The 24,454-nt window shown below is 44.4% G+C and overlaps 1 protein-coding gene across 5 annotated transcripts in view; it reads left to right on the top strand.

The window, feature by feature from the left end:
- Positions 1 to 24,454, top strand: part of LOC137802274 (protein turtle homolog B-like) — a 109,342-nt gene that overhangs the window by 38,116 nt on the left and 46,772 nt on the right. For all 5 annotated transcript variants that reach the window (XM_068600061.1, XM_068600059.1, XM_068600060.1 and 2 more), the window contains exons 4-6: positions 9,072 to 9,223; positions 12,090 to 12,207; positions 20,093 to 20,234. In XM_068600061.1, coding sequence (XP_068456162.1) covers positions 9,072 to 9,223; positions 12,090 to 12,207; positions 20,093 to 20,234 — 412 coding nt within the window. The remainder of the gene's footprint in view (positions 1 to 9,071; positions 9,224 to 12,089; positions 12,208 to 20,092; positions 20,235 to 24,454) is intronic.

Raw genomic sequence — 24,454 nt, 5'->3', positions numbered from 1 at the left:
ATTGTCACGTTTAGAGCCGTCTCTGAGGAGATGGAGGTTCACATGGAGGACAGGAGGCGGCGTGGAAGTGTCCCGTATGACAGCAGCTGCATCCACAGCCCTAACGATGTCACTCACAGACGAGGCCGTCGAGGCACATAGAGGATTGCTCGGTGAAATAAAGGTCCTTTGATGGAGAGACTTAAGCGGAGGCAGGTCCCCGCTGCTTTACTTTCTTGATGATGTCATCCCAATGCAGCTGAACTCCCCGCCTCCGGCAGGTTGTCCAATCTTTATGGCAGCGGTGTTCTGCACCATGGTAGACATATGTATGTACAGACCATGGTAGACATATGTATGTACAGCATCCAGGGATCTGCGGCTGGAGAAGTGATAGTCTGACTCGCTGGATGTAACTGTGGGTTTCGGGGCCGGCCACATGTGCTTTAGTGCAACAACAAGATTGTGATTGGTTTAAAGCAGTGGTTCTCAAACTTATTCTGTCACGCCCCACTTTGGAGGAAGCAAAATGTTCGGGTCCCACCGCCCCAATAACATGGGAACAAAATGGTCCAAATTTTTGCGACTCCTCCATCCGTGCTTTTTTAATTAATAGATTACTTTCAAGCAAACCAGATTGCTCCATCTGACAAAAACTAATAACATGTGCAATCACTTTGTCAAAACAATGCAAATAATGACCAAGGAAGCCGATTGGATCCCTGTTTTCTCTCCATAGTTTCATGTTGAAGTGTCCTTGAGCAAGACACTGAAGCCCCAGAGCTTCACAGCAGCACAAAGCTCCTTCATTACTAAGGATGGTACAATGCAGAGAATACTTCGCCCACTGTGGGATTAATAAAGAATTCTAAAAAAACAAAAAAGAATCTGCATCTCCCTCTGCTCCCCACCTGTAATACCTCCGCGCCCCACGAGAGGGTCGCGCCCCACAGTTTGAGAACCACTGGTTTAAAGAAATACAAACAAGCCAAAGAGTTTTTGAGTTTCTTTTGACGGACTACGAAAGCATGGTGCACTAAAGATCTCGACTCGAGCCGGCTTCTACATGTTTTGATCCGGTCTGTATCAAATATCAAATATCAAACTCAGTGAAACCCCAATGGGCTCTGACAAAGTGAAAAGGTGGCTGAGCATGTACATGCAAAATGTTCCGACCAGAGAGGTGAGAAAAAGCCTTAAGAGCTCCATTGGCGGCGAAGGCTTGTGAAATAGAGCTGAAGGAAACTGTAAAAACGTTAGATGGGGTTTAGTGTGATATATGAGGATGCCAACTACGGGCGGATGAGTCCACTCAAGCTTCACATCCTCACATCCGACGTCGATACAGGGCGCAGTTGCTGTGAACCAGTCGGCGCTCCCGGCGTCGGTGCACCTCCGTTCGGAAGGTGAAGTTGTGACTCCCCTCATGTCCGTGCCTCTCGTCACCCGCCTGCGTGATTAGCACAAGGTGCGCCGAATGCTAAACTCGGTGCTCCGGCGCCGCGTGTCGAGTGCGGCTAATATCGTTCCCAGGAATTGCCTCGGCGGTATCTGTAAGGTTTCAGGGCCCTGCTCCACGCTCGTGCCGCATGAAGCTCCGGCAGTGCTGCTATTTATAGACCCCCCCCCCCCCCCCCCCCACACCACCACCACCCATTTGCAATCCACCTCTCTCCCTATCGTCGTCAAACATCAGTGGCTGTCAGTGATGACTATGAGCACTTTAGCTGTCAGCCTCGTTGGCATTGAAGCAGCACGCATAGTTTCGGGGGTGAGATGCATACAGATTGCGGGTGAGAGCGCTCTATCGCGCTGACGCTCTACAAATTGACACCTGTGCTCGGTTCGCCGTGAACTTGCATCTCCCTCGGACTGCTTCGGGGGGCCCGAGTGCGAGTACGATGAGCCGGCAGAGAGGGTGAGTTTTGTAGGAGTGATGTAATTATTGTGCAAGATATGTGCTTGAATGGAGGGAATACTGGACCAGTTATTGCATGGAAGAGGCGTTGCTGCGAAGTGCCAAAAAGAAAACCCCTCAGCTGCCATAAAATCACTGTAATTCACAGCCTCTCGCGACTTATTGCTTTTATAAAGCGATTACTACACATACCTGGGAACACACACACGGCGACAACAACAAAAATGCAATCATCTGTTATTAACAAATTCTGCCGCGCAAGGTAGTTCCTCGGCGAACATAGCAGAACGGTTGCCAAGCAACACACGGATGCAGAGTCGTGTTGATGACGAGCGCTCGTCTGCATGTTACGCCATCAATCGTTGAAGTAGCTTTCAATCATGTTAGCATTCTTCTTCGCCGGTCCAGGCGGGTTTTGATCCGCTCCATTGGCTCTCTGGGAAGAAGAAAGGAAAGAGGAAAAAAAAGCCGTCACGATGTTACAGTTACATCATAACCATCATGTCTCCACACACAGCTTAAGAAACACAATAGGCTACAAATGAAAACGTGCAGGCTAGCTAAAGGAACGTGGTTAACTTCCAAGAAAGCGCCGATGTAGTTTATCCGCTCTGGACGAGGTGGAGACCGGTGGTTTGGTATTTCTCCAACACGGCGGCAGGACAGGTCGATTCTCCCGCTGCTTCATCGATGCAGATGCGTGTTGAAAGAAAGTAACTTTATTCTTTCCAATAAAAACGGCGGGAACCTCAAAGACAGGATTCCCAACAACGAACAGAATTCCGGTGGAACGGAAAACACACAGAAAACACACAATACAACTGGACCAGGGAACAGGAGACACACTTAAACAGGAGGAGTGGGTGATGAGACACAGCAGGGAAAGGTGTGGGTGATTGGGAACAGGAGGAAACAATCAGGGACCAAGACAGACAATCAGACAGAACAGGAAGTGCCGGGAACACGGACTACAAAATAAAACAGGGACCCAGAAAAACCCAAACCGGGACAGTTTGACGGTCCCGGTGTTGAGGCGAATACCGTTTCCCTGTCGATAGTCGTTTCCCATGTCCCTAACCACCCATAGGGGGCGCTGTCATTTTAACTGTGAGGAAACACCGTTGGCTTTCCCAGCTCTTCATCTTCCTGGCATCGGCGTCAGCGTGAAACAGCGCCCCTGTCACGCCGTCACAGCTGTGTGTTCGCTCCATCTTTTTTTACAACGGCTCAGACAATCTTTTCGCAGTCAAGTCGCTGCTGTTGTGAGACAGATATGCAGTTTTTTTTTCCCCCCACTAAGCGGGTTACAAAACTGATGTATGCATTTATGGAGGGAAGAAGAGGATCACTGTAGCTTCACACAGTCCTGTGGGCAGCATCCCATTTTTCTGCCTTCTCCGGGGGCATTCCTCCTCCTCTTTCTCCCCTCCCTTCTAAAATGATTTGGACTCCTGCTGTTTGCCCCGCTCTCCCTCACAGTGTAGGCCCAAATCCAGCACCAGTTGATGCCAAAGAAGCAAGGTCCATATCTCACTGGGTCAGTCTTCAACCGCTCCCCTTTATAAATAGCTTCCTCCTCCCGCTTGCCATCCCCTGTATTCTGCAACAAAACTCTGCAGAGGCTGCATGCTGCACAACTGCCATATCCCCCCCTGCCCTCTTCACACACACACACACACACACACACACACACACACACACACACACACACACACACACACACACACACACACACACACACACACACACTTACTTTCCTCCGCACAGGTTGAGGTCATTGAGGAGACTGGGATAAAGATGTCATTTTGCCCCACTCCCTGTCATGGTCTAAAAACCGATTTCGACATGACCACTGGCCACTGATTATCCCATATACTGAGAGATTAACACGCACAGCCCTGGATGGAGTGTCCAAAGCCCCAAGACAAAAAGCTGAAAAAGATTAAAACCCAGACAAGTATAACATGTCAATCCACCTTTTCCCCCCCCTGAACATAATAAGATTTGAAGTGCAGCTTTCACCACAGAATTAATTTAATTTCAGAATACATTAAAACCTAATTAGTCTCAGATATTATACAATCAGAATTGGCCCAATATTCATAATGAAGCATTGTGTTTGCCTCACTTGCACTTGTTTCATATTTGGAAAAGGCCTCGTGTGAGTGACGTAGGTGGTGAACTGGTAATAGAGCTACTTCATGATACTGTAGTCGGGTCAAAGAGTCAATACTACGTATGTATTTATTTGTCAACCTTCAATTAGTCAGGATAATGCCATTGAGATTTTGAAATTCATTTACAAGGGCGTCCGGCCTAAAATGGCAGCAAAAAAGTTGCACACAAGCGCTACATGAAAAACACACTGGTCCAGAATCCAAACAGCAAAAAAGTAATGTAACATAAACAATTTAACAAAAGAGGAACAGAAATGAAACGTTCAGTGTCAGAACATGTAGATTAAGTGCTCAAATGATTCTTTTTAAGCTCTAAGTTGCTTCGTTAGTGGTGCTTTAGCTACAAACTCGTCTCTCACCAGACACAGACAGCGATAGCGAGGACACAAGCAGAAACAGACGAAGAGCTGCACAATGAGCACTCACTGTGGTTTGTTGAAACCAACAAACCTCCAACAGGTTACTGGTGCCTTTCAACGTTCTATAATGTGGGGAAACAAGACTTGAATGATGGTTGTTCACAGATCGGCTCAGCGTGAGTGTTTCCAGCCCTATTAAAAAATGGCCAAAGGGAATACTAGCATCTCTTTTAGTATCTGCCAATCTAACATTGTGCAACAACAGAGACAAATCAGATATGAGTTGCTGAACAGCAACAACAAGAAGCTCGTAGATTAAAGAGACATCACAGAGTCAAGGTTGTTACTTCCTCAGTAGATAAGCAACCCAGTCGCCAGAAAAGTGTCTTTTTTACGTTTGTGCAAACGGCAGGATACGTTCATAACTATGTTTCATATCATCACCACATTACGCCTGCAGAAGGGCATGTGGATCAGGAACGATTGGTTAAGTTTAAGCAACAAAACTACGACTAAACTATGCAAAGACATTTCATTTTTACCCATCCACCAACTCTCTACGCCCCATTACTGTCAATAACGGCTGCTTAATATGCTCCGTCACCTAATCTGTGCGTTGCTTGTTTTCACCGGATGATCCAACAATCCATGAAAGAAAAAGAAGAGCAGATTGTGTTTTGGCTAAACGTTGACCAAAAAGGTCAACGTTTAACACAATCTGCTCTTCTTATCTGTATTCAACAAAAAGAAAATCTTGGTCAACTGAAATTCTACCTCCTCTTCTTTTGGTCGATGGGACAAACATAAAAAAATGAAGGGATTCTGCACAGTAGACTAAATGGCCTCAGTGCCCTGAGTGCACTCTACATGGTTGCTTGAATTCATTATGAATATACATAAAAGGCTTTTTGCCCAAATGGAGTGATTGGTAATGTAGGTCAGGCTTTTTTGATATCCAGCACACCTCGCCGACCTGACATGAGAGCGCAGCCGCACTGCCCGACATGCAAAAACATGCATCGATCAATCAGTATAGTTGCCGTATTGTCAGGACTAAAGACTGAAGACGAGGAACAGAACTAACCAATGGGAGCAAGCGCATATCCACCAACCAGCCAACCAGATGGTGTCAGATGGTGACGGCTACAGCAGCGTCGTTCACTGACGTTGGAGTCTGTACGCAAACTTCTCCCCTGCAGCTGGCTCTGAACATGTTATCGCCTATCACTTATGGCACCGCTCAGTTAGGGCCAACGGTATCCTGAACTCATGATGGTAATCACTGTCACGGCAGATTTATGAATCGCATCCCCATTACCTGCAGACTTTGACAGGACAGTGTCATCAGGCGCGGCAAAACTCCCAGATCCCTTCTCCTGGCGTTCTGCTCAACGGTCACGCTACGTATAATGAAGCAATATGTGCCAATATCTTTGCATTACTTCCAGCAATTCTCCTGAGAGCCGCCCGTCTACATTAATTACGCTGTACTGAAGTGTACAGTACATTAGGAAACCTGCAAGGAGTTTAAATGTGTTGGGGAATGACAGTCCATCACGTAACTCAACTAAAGGCTTTTGTCAACGCTGAACAGGCTTTTCTCAACAAAATAAATATAACTTCTGAAGGCAATGCTTTGGCAAAGCTAGCGCTCAATTATTGGGAGTGAAAGTGCCCTTGAATGCACCGCAGAGGAGAGTCATATAAATAGGACCTGCTCTCCACTGCAGTTCACATGATGACAGAGATGTAACTTTGGAAAACGGTACAGGTAAAATCTGAAATATTGCTTAGTCTGCAGTTTGTAGCTAACACATTTAAATATGAAAAATCTCAATTGAAATCATATTACAATAAAAAGTAATTCCAGGAGATATCTGCCATATTCTAATGTGGTTTTATATATATATATATATATATATATATATATATATATATATATATATATATATATGAGAAACAGATCATACATCTCTGCTGCTGTTGTCCAATATGTAACTACTTCTAGTCAAATATAGCAATATAATCATATAAATTGTTTTATGTTTTTATACACCAGTCTGTGATGAAATACCTTCAGCATTTACAGATAATACAATAATACGATGTGAATTGCAACATATTTGCTGCTGTAAATGTGAAATGAACGGCTATAAATAGATGTCTCCTCATAAGAAGTTAGATTGTTTGCGAGTGTCGTCGTGGTCACCACCTCTGGCGCGTTGAAGCTCGCGGCGCTGGAATTAGCGCTACGGCCGGGCTTATGGTTGCAGATAGAATGACATGTTAGCCACTGAGAGGCTCGTGGATTACACACGTAAGCAGATCAGCTTCGGTCCTAAGGTGATTAGATTGAGAATATCAAAACAGGAATTATGACCCCAAAAAATCGGCATCAAATGACTGACAATGATATCGCCACGCGACAGCGTTGACTGTCCACATTGAACGAGGGGCGGAGGTGGGAGGGGGGTTAAGTATATTTGGTAGGAAGACGAGCCAACTGTCTTGTGTGATCATCCGTCCTCATATAATCTAGAAGGCCTCTGAGCTAAAGAGGATTCTGAAAAATGGTTTTGCAAAATGCAGCAAGCCTGGCAGGTCACGAAGGAAGCACAGTTGATTGGAGTGTAAAAGCTCTGATAGGCGAGGAGGTTTATCTCGCTCAAATGGGGCATCGGATATTAAGACGTACTCATTTCTCCACCTTCACTATACTGGATGTGTTCAATTTATGCAAAGAAAATGAAGTCTGATTATGGATGGATACTTTCGGACAAAAGCGTTTTCAACTCTAAATACAAAGAACTTGTGTTCTTGAAGAAGAACAAGAAGTTCTCCTGTTTATTAAAGATGTGGATTCACACGGGAAGGTTTTTTTTTTCATATAAATGCTCCGTTGGGTCAGTTCAGGTCATTCAGGTTTATTCCTCGGCTCTCGCCACAAGCGTGCCGTTGCTACCTGCTATCCATCGCTCATATTTCTCTGCTGATACAAACTGTGAACCCTGAGACTTATGCAACCGAGAGGACAGCAAAGGTTTCCGCTCATGCATTATAGAGCGGTCTCTCGCCACCTGTTAGATCGTCTCCTGCTATTATGAACATGTGGCTTCTTGACTTCTGCTGCCAATTAAGAACATACCGTTAAAGACTTAAACGTCTCCTATTAGAAATGAACTTCTCCACATGATTATTATGGAGAGTAACAAACTTGAGAGTTTGTTTTTTTTAGACATTGCAAATGTGGCAGTAATCTGTGAAAAGGGATCATATCCCAGAGGCGCATTGGATAATATATAATACCGTGGTCTGAAACATCATACGTTACAGCAAAAAAATATTCTATAAATGCTGAAAAAATATCACAATCTCTATAATGAGAGTCAGTGAGGTCGTTAGTGGCCACAAATCAACCACTGCCCCAAATATAATTTTTAACTGGTCAGTTTAAACCATCTCAAATTAAAATAAGTAATTTATCGTGTTTCGTCCCCCTCATAAAAATACACAATTTAAATGATACGGAAATATGAGATTGTATTTTATAGACTAAAACAAATCTTGTCATTAGTAGTTTTAATGATGTATTGTAATCAGCTTAGAGCTAGTGTCAGGAAGTTATGTGAAAACATCTGGATTTATTCAAGTTCCTCCCCAACACTACATTTTACGAGATTACACGTGAACACATCAGGATAACGTTCACCTCGTTTCTCGTTTTCACCGAGCAGAGCCTGAACGCATCATCGAGAAACTAAACTTAACCTTCGAGAGTTAGCCGTTAGCGGAGCTGCGAACGTTTGGAGCGCGCCTGTCAATTAAACTCAGATCACTTGTTTACATTAGAGCATTGTCAGAGATCTGCAGCTAGAAAAGCATGATTGCCGAAATCCTCATCACATATTTGACTGATTGTTGGCGAATAATATTCTTCAGTAAAACTTTATCTCAGACTGTGGCGGTTACTTTAAACTGTGTCATTAATCCACAGATCACACGCGAGGTGGCATCCGTACGGATCACGGGTCGGCAGTGTTGCACTACACCGCTATTTATTACTATTATTGTACTTAAACTTCGTGCAAGTCATGCCAATTATGTAATAGAAACCTGTTTTTGGAGTCTGTTTCCCCCCCTCATTGCCGTGCTTGCTCATTGAGAGCCAACCAGTCAGTCGGTCATTCTCCTCCACAGCCTCCTGGCAACCATCACATCACAGTGTGTTAGAAGTAAAAAGGCCGTAACACATTATGTAACGTGTGTTAGTACAGATACATGTATCTACTCGTGCCGCTCGTCTTCGCCCAGTGCTCGAGGATGCACCGCTCACTCACTGTGCAGTGCAGCTGCATCGAGCGCCTGACAACAAAGTGCAAGAAAGTCCCGGAAGGTTTCGAACTCGTCAGAAGACTGCAGCGTTGTCTCTCATAGTGTGAACGTAGCGCGTTGTTGTCATTGTCTGATGAATGTTTAATGCCGCCAAGAGTGTACAACAGTTTATACTGAGTCAAATAAAGTAGTCTAGAGAAGGGAGTCTGTAACTCGTGTTCCTTCTGGTGCCCGGGCTTTATCCTGTGGAAACACGTTTAACCCGTCCTCGTTTGTTCTTTTTCTCCCCGTCCTCTGACTCCTCAGCTCCCCCCACGTTCACGGATACGCCACCTCAGTATGTAGAGGCCAAGGAGGGGGGCAGCATCACTTTGACCTGCACGGCCTTCGGCAACCCCAAGCCCTCGGTCAGCTGGCTGCGGGAAGGCAGCCTCATGGTCAGCAGTGCCAAGTACAAGGTATTTAACTCCACTCTCCCTCTGTGTCTCTGATTACCGATGGTGTTGCGCCTGTATGGGTGCCTCCAGACTGACAATGGTGCTTCATCACCTGGATTGTGTGTTGAATTGTTTCACTACAATTTTGTCTCCCGGGCTTTATCAAGCCGGCTGTGCGCAACCTCCCATGACCTTCACATCCCCGCAGAACTAAAGAGCCAGTGAAAATGTATCCAGGAACCTGGTGTACTCTCAGGGGGTGAGATAGGATGCCTCAGCAGGGGAGCTTTGCGTCTTGATACCTGGCCATCAGGCTTCTAACTAGAGCTCTGGTTCTCTGCTCGAACCCGATTGGGCCTTATCCGACCCGCAGGGTTTGGGCCGGGCTGTACGTTTTCAAAATGGTGTAAGCCAAACTTTCCCAATAACTCCAGAGTTTAATGAAGTCCAAAAGTAAAGAAGATATAGATTACATTTCCAAAAAAGACCTGTTTTTATCAGACTCAATATTTTGCGTCAATTCATATTTGTTGGCATTGAGTCTTTCAAACACAACGTTCTCTCTGCAGGCAAATAAACACCAAGGAAGGCTCATCTGTTTTATTGGGGCAGTCAAGGAGAAGATCGTATCCCAAATGTCTGTTAACTTATCGAAAATACTTCAGTTGACTTCAATGAATTAGTTTGTACATTTTTTAATACAACTTATATTTTTTTAATCACATTTTTTGGCAAATATGTTTTGAAACAAACATGGACACTTAGCTGCTGCTGTGGTTCTGGCTCCTGTTGGATATAAACTATGTGGACTCATGTCGTCACACGACGCTACGAGCGTAGCTTAAGTTACGCAACATTAAGCCTAGCCCTTGATGTTTTGTTCTCGCGCTAACCAGGTTGTTGTTTGTCTAAACCAGTGGCGGGTTGTGCATTTTCCACCTGAGCTTTCAGTGGATCAGCTGTTATTTAAAAAATAATAATAATACAATTAAATTATGAGATATAGCTTTAACTTTGTGATTCTGTTCAGGCCAGCAGAGACGCAGGCCCTGACGGCCCGCCACTGGTCTAAACTTAACCAACACAGTTTCACAACGCTAACCTCGTGCTGCAACCTTCAGCAGTTTCATCACATTAACCGAGCTTCACGCCAATGTGGAGGTGCCTTAAAACTTGCATTATTTCTAATGGCCATCGGGGGGCATCTCCCAAAAATGAAATCAGATTGTATAGAAGTCTAAAAGAATTTCTCTATTTCTCTTGTTTTATAATTCATATGATTCATCTCAATATCACAACTCTTCGCACCATACGACACCCTCTGATAATGACAAACTGGTAGAAAACTTCAAAAGAGCAACAGAGGAGGGATGCCAGACAGGAAGTCGATTTCGGTATGGAAAATCGGGATGACCATATGTATGTTACAAACATGAAGAATGAGGATCTGGAAGGACGTCAATCAACTTCCAGGAGCTGCCCTGAACCCGTCTGCACCACGGAGAACCTGGAAGAGGAAGAAAGTCAAGCACCGAATGGCGAAGCCTTCGTCACACAAGAGAGAGACGGAGACAAGAGGAGAGTTAGTGAATCTCTTAGTGAGGAGGATCATGTGGGACTTTTCTGGAGGAGCAGCAGCTCAGTGAATACATTACCATCGCAATTGGCATTTTTCTATATTTACTCTCACTGCGTGAGAGTTTGGTTTTTAGTTTTTAGCATCAGTGTGGAGTGAGAAGAGAGAGGCCTCCGTGTTAAAGCGGTATAGTATGGAGCATTGAGTGCTGCGTGTAAGAATGGAAACGACTCCCCCACAATAGATGAATTATTTAAACTTTGTTCACAGCAGAGTTATGTATCAGTCGCAGGCAGCAGCTTCCCACAAGTCGCCCGACTCCACTGTGGTCTCACATGGAGATGCGCTCCGTCTGTACTGACTGAAGATTTAGGCAAGGCTGTGCTCTGAAAAGCCATTTGGTGTCAATGCAGAAGTCTGCACTCTGATCTCCGTTTGAAGCTGCTGCTTCTTGCCGTCAGATGTTTTGGATTGAAAATGAAGTCCTCTGAGTCCGTTTTGACTTCAGCAGTGTTGCAAGGGGGAAAAAAAAAAACAGTGTAGTCCCTCTTCAAGCTCAACTAAAAGAACAAAATGTAGTTAAAATCACAAGCCACAACCAAACTGCTCTCATCCACCCAATAAGAATGAAACCGCCCAAGATCTTCAACATGCAGCGTTTCACTGCCTCCCAGCTCGGCCCTGGCAGTGACCGTGTGGAGCAACAGCTCCTTCTTTCCTGTCCAGCGTGGCGTGAGGACTGGTGACATCCTTGTGCAGCTCGCCTTGGCTCTCACAGCTGGCTTTCCAACAATATCATCCATTCTTTTCTCTTTTTTTCATGCGTGAAACAGGTGGTAAGTAACACGTTTTGCCTGGACAATTATCATGGGGGGCATCTTATTATTATATATATATTTTTTTATAACATAAAATGTTGATTTGATGCATTTCTTCGCCTTATGAAGCTCTTTTCATCGCCTCTGCGTGTTAAAGATGCCGCGAGTTACTGTATGCTCTGCCCTTTGTGAATGTAGTTCCTGCACCCCCTCATGGTTCCATCTTCTATTCATGATGTTTACATATATTGTAAAAATGATCTATTGGAAATGTATTATTCATATTTATTGGCTTTACTTTTTAAAACTTTATTTGGACTCAAAACTTGACATTAGTGTGTGTGTGTGTGCTTTCTGTGCGTGTAAATGCAGAGTGACTCACTGGATAAAAATAACATCATTTGTTTGGAAGACCAAAGTTTAAGGCTTTAACAGTTAAATATCTTTGTGTGTGTGTGTGTGTGTGTGTGTGTGTGTGTCTGTGTGTGTTCAGGTGTCTGATGGGAGTTTGACGGTGCTATCCATCACCAGGGAGGACCGTGGGGCCTACACGTGTCGAGCCTTCAGCGCCCAGGGAGAGGTCATTCACACCACACGGCTGCTCGTACAAGGTACACATGCGCCCTGAGGAGTGCAAAGTGTTCATACCTCGTCTTTTTTGATGAAGACATTGTGAACAGGAATGTAAACAGCAGCAACGAATAACAGGTCTCTGTGAAGACAGGGGCTCAACAGTCACCGACCTCCAGCCGCTTCGTCTCATTTCATTCCTCTTATTTTCCTGAGATCCTGGCTGTAGGTTTATGCTACAGCCAGGAGCATGCTGGGTAGTGGAGACGCTCGTAGCTGGGTTAGCTTAGCTCCCATCTCAACTCTGCTCTGAGGGCCGCTGCTCCTCTTTCCGATGTTGAGTGTATTCTGTCACGTGTCACGAGCGCTCCAGTAATAAACACGAAAAAAAAAACCTACAAATCAAGACAAAAGATTTTATAAAATTCCCTTAGCTTTATGTGTAAAACTATCCACCAGCTCATTCAAATGCCGGGGTCCAACCAGCGGTCAGACCAGCCTGAGGAGCATGGACGAGAGAGTAAGGTGGCTTTTCCAACGAAGGCGTCAAGTACAGTACACACCACTCCCAATGCAATACACTGTGCCGAATGCAGAGCGCGATGACAGTTGACTTTACATAAACCATATCTGTATTTAAGCTACGGCATGAGTTTGCATCCAGTTTTCATGTATCTGGGTACATTTTGTGCAAAATAATGAGACCACTGTCGGTCCTGTGAAAGAGAGCAGAGCAGCTTAGGAAGGAGGAAGAGGGAGGAAGAGCAGAAGTACACAGTAAAAATGAAAAAAAAAAAAAATGTTATCATCAAGAAAGATGGAGCATATATCTGGGTTTACTATTATTTCACACAGACTGATCGATAACGTACGCAGCAAGCTACCAGACCTGTGCACCAACAAGCACTCACAACAGGATCCATATTGATCCACAACAACAGGAACTACATGAGCCCTCAGACCACAGTTGTTCTTTGTTATCTCCGCCAGGAGAATCATGCAGCTCTGCCTGTTGATTCCCCACTCGCCTCTCATAACCGGCCCCCAGCCAGTCGGGGCTGCGAGTGATGACACAGTGGAGTAGTAGCCGCTTCGATCCCTGGTCTCCTCGTAGTTCACGTGTAGTTGAGCAACCCCCAGTTGCTGCTGGGCGCTTCACGGCAGCCCCTCTGCTCCTTATTTCTAAGGATGGATTAAATGCAGAGCCGAAATCCCCTATTGGGTTTAATAAAGGATCATTTCTTCTTTCACCTGGTGGAGATCTGCACTCTACTAAGTGTACGTTTCTAGTTTGTGTTTAATTAAGTCCCTCAGGATAAAAAAAAGAAGAAGCTATTTCAAGTGTTGATAAGCATCAATAAAGCTAACTTGGGAACAGTCGCACTTTGAGCGAGCTAAATGAAAAGGTGTTGATGGCATAATGTTCACTGTAGGTAGCAGAGGCACATCTTGTGCTTCCTTTCAAACTTCTACAAATAGAAAATGTAAAATAAGACATCGCGGGTTTAAAAAAAAGGGGACTTTCAGATCCGTCTCGTGCCGAGTTTCTGCCGCGTGGTACGGCTCAGCATCATCTTGAACAGATCACAAGATGGAGCCTTTCATCAGAGGAACGACTGCACTTTGTCAATTGTTCGGCCCCGTGTGCGCAGTGTAAGATGTGGGTTTGAGTAGCCACGGCCATATTAAAAAATGTCGGGTTTGTGCAGGATGCACCATATTGCCATCCCATATTCTAAACAGTTCTCTCTGACCGGTCCACCTGGAGATAGAGGAGGTGGACCAGCGGCCAGAAACCCCAACATCGCGGGCCCTTGAGCCTGTGTCATGGCTAAACCATGAAGTAAACAGCATTAAGTGAAAGCCTGACTTCATCTGAAATGTATTAAAGCTAAATATATCTCTTCCCTGCTGGTGTGAAACAGTCACAACCTCTCTGATATCAGCGCGCCGCTCCCCCCGAGCGTGCTATCACATCGGTGCGAAACACAGCAGGCTGAGTAGAATTTAAATAGTGCATGATGCAGCAGTACGTTCAGGAGTGGGACTAGACTGGGACTGAAATTAGTTTGGGGGGCGGCTAACAGCTGCATTGCACCGCAGCAACGTTTAAGACGAGACGCCTGAACAATTGCATTCATACGTCGGAGCGGTTTATTATTCATAGGGGCCTACGGACTAAAAAGCATCAGAGGATGAGAGCGCTTCACGCCCGCAGCTCTAAGTGAAATGTCAGCTTCTGTAGCTACAACAATCTGTCTGTATCCGTCCACGCTTCGCCACCAAATCAAGACTCATTTCGCAGATTAATCATTCATTGTCTGCAACGGGCGACATCATGCACACATCGGTGCTCAAAGTCACCTTTTTTTTTTTTTTTTTTTCCTCCCTCCATGAATTGGAAGTAAACACAGCATCAAATGTGTGTCTGCGCAGCGACCTTCGATTGGATACGCCGCGCCAAAAGAGGATGAACGATAGAGCGGCAAACACGGCCATTCCAGGTCATCTCATTTCAAGATTGCTGCCCCAGATCAACACAGCTGAGTGGTCGTGACCTCATCCGAACTCGAGGCTTGATCTCTTCACAGAAACATTTTCCCCGAGCTTTTTCACCACATTGATTCCTCCCATTCTCGTGGAAGTTCAACAAAGGAGCAGAAGACGGCAGGGGAAGGACTCGGCCAGACGGGACTACGAGCCCTGCGGCTGGCTGGCGGCCACATGACGCTCTGCCAGACCAGAGAATGATGCTGAAGGACTTCCAGCGTGCTGTTTGACCTTCACGCTGCAGAATGATGTGCCGGCTTTGTTTCACATCCCTCTGCTGATTGGCCTGTCGCAACAATGATTAGAGCGACTCGTCGTAAGAGAGATGAACATGGCCGCGATCATTTGTACCCTCTGAAGTCATTGTGCAATATATGGACATTTTAAATGTTACCTTTTGAACATATCTTATGAGAGAGAGAGAGAGAGAGAGAGAGAGAGAGAGAGAGAGAGAGAGAGAGAGAGAGAGAGACATGTATGTGGTGCAGCTTAACATGACAGAGTTACAATGACATAAATCATAAAAAAGAAATGCAAGTTGAATTTCTTTGCTAATTTATTCACATGTGTGATATCACAATATCACAATTTTAGGCTGAGTTTCAGTTGCTTTTTTCTGATGGAAGCGTTCGTGCAACGTGATATGTTCAAGGACTCTTGGAAAGAGTCAAATCTGTCAATCATATGACGATATTTGTTTCCAGCTTCTGGCTGTGATAAACGCTGTAGTTTGCGTTGGGGTTCAGAGGGTCACGGAGACTTCCAGCCTGAGGAAAGGAGCTCCTTGCCCTGTGATTCTAAGTATGAATATGAGCCCGGTGCTGGAGAAGAGAAGTAGCTGCGTTTTCGTACGCGTGTCGGCCGCCGGTCGCTCATTCGCCAGAGAACAGACGGCGAACGTGTTCACAGAGGTCGCGCATTTGCTTTGGTGACTGAGCACCGAAGGCGGCGCGCAGCCGAAGCGCCGGTTTGACCCCCGTGCTGTATAATTTACGGGAGAGACGGATTAATAGAGGCCCTCCTGGAAAGCCAGTGAGCAGCAGATCAGCTAAGAGACTAGTGCCAACAAATCTCCAGCACTCAGCTGGTTCCAAATAGGGCGGGTTGGCACACACACACACACACACACACACACACACACACACACAGACACGCTCAAACCCCAACAACACTGTCATCCAACACAGCTCTAGTCCTGCTTGTCCTGCTAAGGGGCTGGCAGATGGAAATGCTTTGCCTGTTAAAGGATCACGCCGTGGGCTACAGATCAGTATTAACATATGGGACGAGCAGTTTATACTTGCAACAGTGGCTAAACACAGCTGTAAGCGTGCACGCGTGCTTGTGTGTGCGTGTGTCCATGCGCGCGTCGGCCGTCAGGACGAGGTGTTGAGAGTGTGTATCGTAAACCAGCCTCTCAGACGCTGTCTCAAAGCTGAACGTGTTTCTACCTGACAGTCTGGGTAACGTTCTGCAGTTGAGGGGTTTCACATGAGAGGAGTGCCCCGACAAGCTACTGCTCTGTGTCTACGGTTGCTGGCAGTCGGCCTAATTGGAGTTTTTGTCTCGTGTCTTGGAGCCACACTGAACACACAGGATGAAGCACGCTTTCTAAAGAGAACGCTGCGTTTGCTGGAGGTGCTATCGGGTCATATTGCAAAGCAACGATGATTGCCATGAAATACTTTTTGTATTCATACCATAATGTTCTTTCATGCCGCGCTCTGTGAAGTTACTATTTGTTCTCATCACAGTTGAATTGCATCAATTTGCAAAAGTCCAAAGATTCAATTCAGAAACTTAGCCAGATTTGATTTTTTTCAAATAAACAGATAGCAATCGTTTGGGCGTGAACGCCTTTTTATGGCCGAAATAACGCAGTACTAAGAAGTATTGAAACTTCCCCAGTCAAACAATACCTGCAATCAAATCTTTTTGTACCCACGTCTAGAAAAAAAAAAGTTTGAATGACTCTGCTCGCCGAAGCAAGCGTTGTTCACTTTAATGACGTTTGATTGGCAGGTGTAAAGAGCGCCGTGTTTACGGAATTGGCGGTCCCGCGTGCCGTGATGTCACCAACACGATGAAAAGTATGGTTGTGCTCCACACTGCGGGGTCTGAAAATAGATGTGGCGGTGGCATTGAGTGACGCCGTGGAGGGCTCTGGTAGCAGCAGGGACCTGTCAATCACAGTAAGACCATCATTTAGTAAATGAACTTGAAACTAGAGATTGAGACCTAAACTCATGTTGACAATATAGATAGCTTATGTAATCTTCATGCAAAAAAGATGTTCGCCATCTCATCATCACGGCATGGCAATTTACTGAGAGCTCCCACAATGAGGAACTCAAAGTCCAACAGCATCCTCTTGGTCTTCACACACGTTCCTGTTCAGAGGAACATCCCCCCGTTCACCCAGTCTAACAACACCCACTGTACGATCATCTGTTACTGTCAGTTCCCCTTGACCCCCTCCCAGCTAAGAGATGAGCCGCTCGGTTTTTAGTACCAAACGTATTGTCAAGCCAATCTCTCTTTGTTACTGTCACAGCACGCCGGCGCTCTGATGTCATTGGCAGCTCGGCAGTTTTCATATTTTTTCCTCTGTTCAGATATCTGACCAGACAGGTAGCCAGCCAACAACTGTCCCTGCTCACAAACAGGTGGCATTCATCGAGCTAAAACCAGACATTTATGACAGATGCGTTCGATTGAGTTTAGTTTGTCCCTTCAGCTCGAGCTAAAAGTCACGAGTTGCCAAACTGTGTCAGTGGAAGTGTCAGAAAATGTCATCTGTTTTTCATCCGGATACGAGACAAAGTGTAGACTCTGTAAGTGAATCCAAGCCTCACAAACACGCAAGAGAGGTTTTAGATAAGAATATGAAAATACCCACGCAAAAGGCCAAATGAAATACAAAATAAAAACTCTCTGAACAGTCAGCAGTTCCTTAACGTCTGTATTTTCTTTCCTCCTTTCACGTCATTCCTGTCTTAGCTTTTCTTCCCTGACCTCATGTTCAGCTGCTCCGGGAGCAGCTAGGTTTAGTGCCCTGAACCCAGAGAGCAGCGCAGCCGTTTCATCAACCTCTTCATCACCAGTTACCTCCTCAAACTGTGGATTTAGGGTCTTGTGGCACTGCTCCTCCCTTTTGACCCTCGGCAAGCGTCTTTTGAGCTCGAGCTGTCGAGTCTCTTCATCGTTTTTGTCTATCGACTCATCCAGGCCTGTTGAAGTGGCCTGGTACTACATTGAAACCTGCTCCCTCTCCAGCGGAGTCTCACTGAGATCTGCTCGGCCCGTCCCATCTCCTCGCCCATCTCCCCAGCTGTTCAACTTCTTCATCTCAATTGGACGTTTTAAGCTTATTCCACTTTTCCTGTTACCTAGAAATTTGCATTCAAATGAGATCTTTCACACAAAACGGCGACGTCTGCCTGAGCAGTGCTTATGTGTAGTATTCCCTATTCTGGGTGGCACTGCCATGTACGCTCACACTAAAGTGGTGGCTCTCGTATAAATCCAAACACCCAGTGTGCGGTAAGTAGCGGAAAGGAGACGAAGGTATATGCTGGCCAAACTCAGCGCGCATATATATGGACGTATTATGTTGGGAAACGGCTGCAAATCATGTGTCAGAGGGTAAATATATATCCATGTGTGCCAGGACGATGATCCATCTGGCCCAGTAAGGATCACTCAATAGATTCTCATAATCCTTCACTGAGTGCAGAATAAGTATGTGATATGGCTCAGAGGTCTGCCACAGAGTGGATGCACCGGTGTTAATCCCTGTGTGTCTTCACAGCATGTGCACATGGCCATAAATACCCCACGACGACCCTCGCCAGCTGTTAACTAATTACCGCGTTGTGTCTGCGGTGGGTGTGACGCGGCCGAGTGGGAAGCGCCCAGCGAGAGAAGTCGTACCCGTGTCCCGTCCTGGTGGACGCCGCACATTCAGGATTATTGTCCTGAATGTGCGGCACATGTCTCATGTTTTAACATCGCTCTGGTCCAAGAACACATCGTTCCGTTGTGCTTGAGGATTTAGAAATCGAGCCGACGATTGAATATTTGATATTTTACTCACGTTGGAATAGTAGTTTGAATTTTGAATAAAAGGTGACAGCACTAGTCCCTCAATTTAAAGCAAGAAATCGTTGCTTCTCCACAGCATATCCCAGAAGCCCTTCATCGAAACTCATTCACACTCAGCGGGGTGTCGTTGAAGTTGGTGCCGTTTGGACTCGTTCAATATTAATAAACTTTTGATAAACAAGCGATGGCGCATCCCCTGCTTTATGATCTATGTGACTCTAAACGGTCCATCATTTACGAAATAAACATCATGCTTTATGGAAGAACACTTGAAACTTAGAGATTGAGACATAAACTCATGTTTACAATGTTTACTGAGGGAATAAATCAAAAGAGAAGTAGAGTCATTTTCTATGGACTTCTATACAACCAGAGGAGTCTCCTCCTGATGGTCAGTAGAGAGAATGCAGATTTAACACATGAAGCATAGACTTCTATACAACCAGAGGAGTCGCCCCCTGGTGGTCAGTAGAGTGAATGCAGATTCAACACATGAAGCATAGACTTCTATACAACCACAGGAGTCTCCTCCTGATGGTCAGTAGAGTGAATGCAGATTCCACACATGAAGCATAGACTTCTATACAACCAGAGGAGTCGCCCCCTGGTAGTCAGTAGAGTGAATTCAGCTTTAACACATGAAGAATAGACTTCTATACAACCAGAGGAGTCGCCCCCTGGTGGTCAGTAGAGTGAATGCAGATTCAACACATGAAGCATAGACTTCTATACAACCAGAGGAGTCGCCCCCTGGTGGTCAGTAGAGTGAATGCAGATTCCACACATGAAGCATAGACTTCTATACAACCAGAAGAGTCGCCCCCTGGTGGTCAGTAGAGTGAATTCAGCTTTAACACATGAAGCATAGACTTCTATACAACCAGAGGAGTCGCCCCCTGGTGGTCAGTAAAGAGAATGCAGCTTTAACACATGAAGCATAGACTTCTATACAACCAGAAGAGTCGCCCCCTGGTGGTCAGTAGAGTGAATTCAGCTTTAACACATGAAGCATAGACTTCTATACAACCAGAGGAGTCGCCCCCTGGTGGTCAGTAGAGCGAATGCAGCTTTAACACATGAAGCAAAGACTTCTATACAACCAGAGGAGTCGCCCCCTGGTGGTCAGTAAAGAGAATGCAAGTTTTAAGACTCTACATCGGCTTCACTGGGCAGAACCGGACATTTGTGATATTACAATGCATTCTCTATTTTAGCACCACGCAAGCCACTCAATGTGTGTTTATCCAGACTGCTTGTGTTTCTTCCCACCAGGCCCTCCGTTCATTGTATCGCCACCAGAGAACATCACAGTGAACATCTCGCAGGACGCCTTCTTCACCTGCCAGGCGGAGGCCTACCCCCGCAACCTGACCTACACCTGGTTCTGGGAGGAGGACAACGTCTTCTTCAAGAAGTAAAGTTATGATCGGTCTCCTTATTGTCTCCCACATCACCTCACCCGTCTGTCCCTGCTGCTGCCCGCCGACAGGTGGGGGTTTTGTGGTGGATTCACTCGACGGGATACAACTTTCATTGCATTTTTCCAAAACACAGCCAACTGCCTTCACACGGATCATGCAAACAATGTGCAGGCAGAAATATGCTGTCTGGGTTTAGCAGTTATTTACCGTAGTGTAAGAAAGGCTGAACTGATTGCTTAAAGTAGGGTTTTGGAGTTCAGAGGGTTAAAGACTTAACTTATTAAACTGTGCATATATATATATATATATATAAGTATATATATATATATATATAGAGAGAGAGAGAGAGAGAGAGAGAGAGAGACTAACTTTTCTTCCTGTTAAACTAAATATCACATGTGCTCACGTGATACAGTAAAAGCTACTCTCGGAGATTCATTCTTCAAGTACTGTTTAAATAATTTGTGGGTCTGATGTCTAAAGGCCTTCACAGACTGCCACACTTCACCATATTGGATTGTTGTTTTTGTCATGAGAACTTTCCCGCAGAACGCAAATACCACTCTCCCAAAATGCAACGTGATTCATTTATTTTTTTTGTATATTTCCTGAGCTTTTGTTAACCGTAATGTAGAATCTCCATCAGTGCACTGTAGTATATACAGTGTACTATAATGTACGTCGGTGACAGTGGCGGAATGTAACTAAGTACATTTACTAAATTACAGTATTTCAGTACAATTTTGCATTACTTCTAGTTTACTTGAGTATTTCCGTTATAATGCTGCTTCATACTGACATGGAGTTCATCATGAAAAGAGTGTTTCGCTCCTCCTGTGCGATGGATCTCTAGAAACGTCCGTCAGTTGGCACGTCATCCTCCATCGCCACGAGCGATGTGGACATTTCTCCCGCGAATGCGTGGAAGCTGTTCAGACACACACAATGCACTTGTCCATTCTGCTCACCCACAAAGCGCCCCGCAGCCACCAAAAGCTCCCAGTAAAGCCCGCTTTGTGATGCACATTCACAATGCATCATATTGCATCAACGTCCGCTTCAACGCACTGCTTTTTTAAAGACGGGGATGAACCCAGGTCTCATGCGCTTAAGTGTAAAATAGCCGAACAAAGAGTGGAGCGCTTCTCTTTTTTTACTGGTATGTCCATTTCATGCCGGCTCAGATATTATTAAATTATGGCAAAATAACAAATGGCCTGAAAGAGAATACTGTGACAGATTGTCTTCACTTTGAAAACATGAAAAATAAGGACATGAGGGCAAAATCAGCACTCATGTGTGTATTTCTACAGCTGCAGAGATTTCAACAAAACAGTGGAAACTACGTTACAATATATATTTATCGCTTTATCAGCAAATACCGACTAAATGAAGGGCAGACTGATGCATTTTGCGTGACCTGCACTGCAGCAGGTCACACACTCTTCACGGTTCTGCTGGATGAGGCCGAGCGCCGCTCCTTATCAAAAATGCAACCATTTTTGCAACTTTAACGCGATGCAGTGTAGATTAATACTTCATGCAGGGACTTGACCCCTCCTTGGCCTTGAGCACTTTTCTGCAAATATCTCCCAAAATGGTTGCCACTGTGCATACACACACATTCAGTACTATTAACAACCCATGTTGCTCACTTTGCACATGTCTGTGTACTTCAGCAGTATTCTGTCTCACAAATTACAGGGGAAAAATGTTTTTGTGATACTGTACTGAATTTTTATGAATAGTTAACATACATAGATTTGTGGCAGACAGTGGCAGATTTATTTGTTTTAAATGCAATATTTTTCCTTGCTTACAGCATCGCAATATCGCGTGATATATTAAATCAGTTGCTACATTAAATCATAACTGCTTATACAGCCCAAAACTAACTATTTTACCAACTGGGAACCAGGTTCCAAAACGCAACCGGCTATCCGTCACATGTACACTGTCACTGATGTACACGGTCACTGGTGTATGAAGCAAGGCTGCTACACAAGGCCACACACTCTTGTCCTTTTGTAATCCTGTGCCAGTGGCTGTAAAGCTCTGGTTTTCGTATATTTTCTGCACACAGCTTGATAAAAGTCTACTGGCTACAAAGGTAGCTGTACAACAAAGACCGTAAATACATTCAACTTGTTCGTTATTGCCCTCTAGCACAAACTCTTTACATTATATATATATATATATATATATATATATATATATATATATATATATATATATATATATATATATATATATACATACATACATACATACATACATACATACATACATACATACATACATACATACATACATACATGCATACATACATACATATTCTTCATTGTTAAGTTGAAGGATTTATTGATACCAATACCAATGATAATTTTGCTGGATGCAGAGATTTCAGACTTTTAAAATCCCTCTAATCCTCCCAGCTCGTAGGCTTTGTGTTGGAACTGAAGAAGGATCACAGAGATCTTGGTTCATGCTTCACTCATCGTCACACACTGTGCCTGCAGATCTTTCAGCAACACATTCATACTCCAAAAATCCAATTTCTCAAGGTGCTTGACTATTGAGAGACCTTGTGTGTGTGTGTGTGTGTGTGTGTGTGTGTGTGTGTGTGTCTCAGGAGAACTACATGAAGTCACAGTCATGTTTCTCGAACTACTTCTGTGAAAAGTATTCAATTAAATATGGTTAGAATGTGATGGTGGAAGAATTTGTCCAACTTAAATTCTCCTTTTCAAGTTAAAAATATGAGTATGACAGTCAGTCATATTAGTCTCTCCAGAACTGTTGTGTTGTACTTTGTATTGTAGCTAATTTTGCATTTTGAAAAAACACTGGATCCAACACAAGTGCCTCATTTACTGCCATGTTTCTCAAAAGAGGGTTGTTTCTACTGCACGGGTACGTGAGATAAAAATAAAAGAAGAAAAAAAGGTCACGCACAATTCCTAAAATAATCATAATATAATATTATCAACAAAAACATGTAAATGTGAGTTTGTTCATTGCGACTGCTAACTGACAGAAACTGTCAAGAGTAACATGGTTAGAAAATATTTAAAATTATTTCATTGTTTAAAACTGCTGATTCACAGGATACGCCTCTTAAACTTATCACCGCAAAGTCAAGAGAAAGTCATCTGAAAAGTTATTACATTTGACGAGCTACTGGGTGGCGCAAGAACATACAGAAACACTGAAAACACATGATTTAAAGTCATAAAAACATGGTTAACCCTCTAGGGTAAGAGGTTTGACATATAACTGTAAAACTAGTTATAAAAAGAATTGGTTAAAACCAGACAACCAGCTGGGTCATGCTCCCAAAAACCCTGATCCTACATTTCCCATAATGCACTGTGCTTGAAACCACACACATCTGTTTGCAACGCAAGCTTTTTGTTCAAACCCAAACTGAAATAACTGGTGACATCACCATTACATCATCAGGGTTATTTCCCCAGGAGACACACTATTGGGTCTGAATTGAAATGGATATTTCAAAATAAAAGCTGCATTATTTTTGTTGATAACACTTTAAGTTAAATGATGAGACAAAGTAAAATGTGTTGACCTATAATGAATGTCCATTCATTTATTTGTATAATGGCAATAATTGAGGTGGAATAAAAGATAAGATTCGCTTATAATAAATAAGATAAACTACAGTTTGAGATCTTTTAACTTGTTGTTTGGAGCCAAGAAGCAAACTGTCAGATTTCCCATCATTTCCGCAACAAACAGCATCCTCATTTTCTCTAAATGTCCATCTCTTTTCAGTGTGTATTGCAGGCTGTGTGCCGGCTTCAGCGTTGAAGCCTCATCGAACAGTGTTTCTATACAGAGAGTACTCGTAATAATGACCTCATTGTGTGAAATATAATGTTAAATTAAATACAAAAAGCACACTTTGTTTTTACTCAGCGCCGTCAGTCTGAACATGGAGCTCGGCCTATAGGGACATCCATCCCTTTTCTCTCTCCATCATATGTTTTTATTTGGAGCTGGGATGAGTAAAAGTCAATCCTGATATTTGGGTCTGCTGACTTTTGACCAGCCAGCTTGCAGTAGCCAAGGCAACAGATATTTAGCATTAATTCGCTCTGCTCCCTCCTCCGCCTCGTTGCAAATCAGCGAGTGCAACGAGGTGGGGAGGCTCGTGGGACCAACGGACACCACCATCCCTGAGGGACACCACACA

Source organism: Clinocottus analis, unplaced genomic scaffold (assembly GCF_023055335.1).
Source record: "Clinocottus analis isolate CAN_PGR_092001 unplaced genomic scaffold, fCliAna1.0.p SCAF_5, whole genome shotgun sequence".
Taxonomy (NCBI): domain Eukaryota; kingdom Metazoa; phylum Chordata; class Actinopteri; order Perciformes; family Cottidae; genus Clinocottus; species Clinocottus analis.
This window is presented reverse-complemented; position numbering and strand designations above follow the sequence as displayed.